We start from the raw sequence: 2,389 nt of genomic DNA, 5'->3' as shown, positions 1-2,389 counted from the left end.
TTGGGTGATGCAGGCTCCTAAAGAGGGAGTGAAATAATTTATTGTTTTTTTTTTTGTTTATTTATGTGCTCATATATATACACGGGTTTAAATTGTGTTGGGGTTTGGTAAGAGACACGTCTGTGTGTCTGTGGAGTGCAGTCACATGGGTGTGGTTTGTTCTTCACCTGATGGCAACATTTCTTCTTGTTTTCTTTTCCCTTATTCTTCTTTCTGCTTCATGTACTCCGCTGCTTTTCCTGTGTGTCTGTGTATAGATGTTGTGTTTGCACTCCTCTTTGTGTTCTTGTTGTTTTTTTTTCTCTTCTTCCTTGTTACCACAGACCCAAGCTATCCACAGTGACAATCATGACAACGATGTTCGTCCAACTGCGCCGTGTGGTGTACCTGTTGGTACTTCTGCAGTGCTGTGCGTGTGTGGCATATGCGGAAAGTGTTACGGATCCCATCACGCATGAAGAAAGTGATCCTTCATTGTTTCTTAAAGATATGATTGAGAAGATGAAAACGGAGAGAGGTCTAATTAACGATGATCTTCATTCTTTAAGAACCATGGAAAATAAATGCAGTGAAGCTTTGAATCGTGCTAAGAATGCAACAACTAAGGCGAATGAAGTTAGAAAGCTTATGGAGACCTTATTGAAAGAAATACGTAACCCTGAAACCCGGAGTGAAAAGGAAAGTGAAGCAAAAGAGTTGTTAAGGAAGGCAGTAGATGCACAAAGAGAGGCCACTGATGCCGCTGGCAAGGCGAAGTCGATAGCTGCAACAACAGCGGGTTTGGTAAGTACATTGCAGGATCGTACAATGGAATTGCACAGCCTGGCAGAATTCCTTAAGAACATTGTTGACAAACACATTAACGCAGGTGGAAGGAAGGAATTGGTTGAAGAGTACCAGAAAGAAGCGGATAAAGTACTTTCTTCCCTTAACGATGACGTTATGGACTTTAAAAGTGTCAACAAGGTTGCGGAGGAAGCCAAGAAACAGGCGGAAGTTGCCTCCTTTGAAGCAAAAAATGTTCAAGCATTTATTGATGAAATTTTCCAAAAGTACCCAGAGATAAAAGAAGAGGTGGAACGAGAAAGTAAAGAGGCGACTCAAACAAGCAACAATTCGACGAATACAGGAAGTGAAGGTAATAAGACGCCAAACGAAAATAAGGAGGTGGAAGGTTTACATCCAAATAAACAGAATGAAGAAAATACAAGAAACCAGAATACCAATACCGCACAAACTGAGACGGGAAGCCATACAACTGCCCAACAGCAGCAGAATGAACAGAACTCTGAGGGGCAAAATAATAAGGAAAGCAAAGATGAGACACAACACAAAAATCAGAATCCTCAGAGCAATCCTCCAACTGACAGTAACTCATCTGCTACTGGAACTTCGCAATCACAAAATATACCAACTAATTCCTCTACTGCTAGTGAGACTCCGCAATCACAAAATATGCCAACTAATTCTCCTTCTTCAGCTTCAATCCATTTGAATATTACACAGTTAAGTGACAGCAGCAGCAGTCCTGCATTGGTGCACAGTCCCTTATTGCTGCTTCTTGTTCTGATGTGTGTGCTGGGCTGCACTGTCGTCTGCTGATCGTTGTTCCCGTGACGCAGCTGCACAGTTAATCTTTATTTGAGTGGATATGGATGCATTGTAAGGTTAATGTTCTTTTTTGTTGTATATTGGTCCTTTTTTTTTTCTTTTATAGTTTGATAAATCTCTTATTTGCACTTTTTTGCTGAACATATCTACTGTACTCCCTATGACACTCATCAGAAGACAAACCATTATTATGTAAGGGAGTCTCCTCTTTCTTTGTTGGCACTATCTGGGCTCTGTTTTGCCGTCATTCACTGTGCCCGCCTAGTGAAGTGTGTATATGTGTGTTCCGTGATATTGATAACTATATTGCTTTTACCTGTGGGAATGGGATATTTCCCCAATATGTTTTAATGACTGTGACTGAAATGTGAAGAATGGCAGGTGGTTCAAGACACACAAACACGCACACTACCAACCTTCCTTCTCCTTGTGTGTGTGTGTGTGGACTGTCATCATGTTTGTGTGCATCATTCCCACTGCTCGACCTGTACGAAAGACACACACACCTACTGTTGGGAATTGTGTTGCGTGCCTCCTGAACATATTCACATGGTGATCACAGCTTTCTTTTCTTTTTGTTTTCATTATATTGCTTTTTCCTTTTGTTTGTGTGTGTGTGTGTGTTTCATTATAATTTCATTGTACGTTATGTGCAGCTGTGTGTTTCTCTTTTTTCGCTTCCTATATACCTTGTGTATCTTGTGTGTTCATTTTTATGTGAAATGATTCCTATTTTCATTATATACAAACTGCTGCACGGACATGAAGAATAAAGATA

General features: G+C 40.5%; 1 protein-coding gene across 1 annotated transcript; it reads left to right on the top strand.

Annotated features, from left to right (window-relative positions):
- Nucleotides 1–348: 348 nt before the first annotated feature.
- On the top strand, nucleotides 349–1,602 carry TM35_000123400 (uncharacterized protein; the record flags this gene model as incomplete). Its single annotated transcript, XM_029025315.1, has 1 exon — nucleotides 349–1,602. One exon carries the CDS (start codon nucleotides 349–351, stop codon nucleotides 1,600–1,602), a length of 1,254 nt encoding a protein of 417 aa, XP_028883631.1.
- Between the last annotated feature and the right edge of the window lie 787 nt (nucleotides 1,603–2,389).

The sequence above is a fragment of the Trypanosoma theileri genome, assembly GCF_002087225.1.
Source record: "Trypanosoma theileri isolate Edinburgh chromosome Unknown TM35_Tth_12_V1, whole genome shotgun sequence".
Lineage (NCBI taxonomy): Eukaryota > Euglenozoa > Kinetoplastea > Trypanosomatida > Trypanosomatidae > Trypanosoma > Trypanosoma theileri.
The sequence above is the reverse complement of the archived record's forward strand: the minus strand, read 5'-3'. Positions and strand labels throughout refer to the sequence as shown.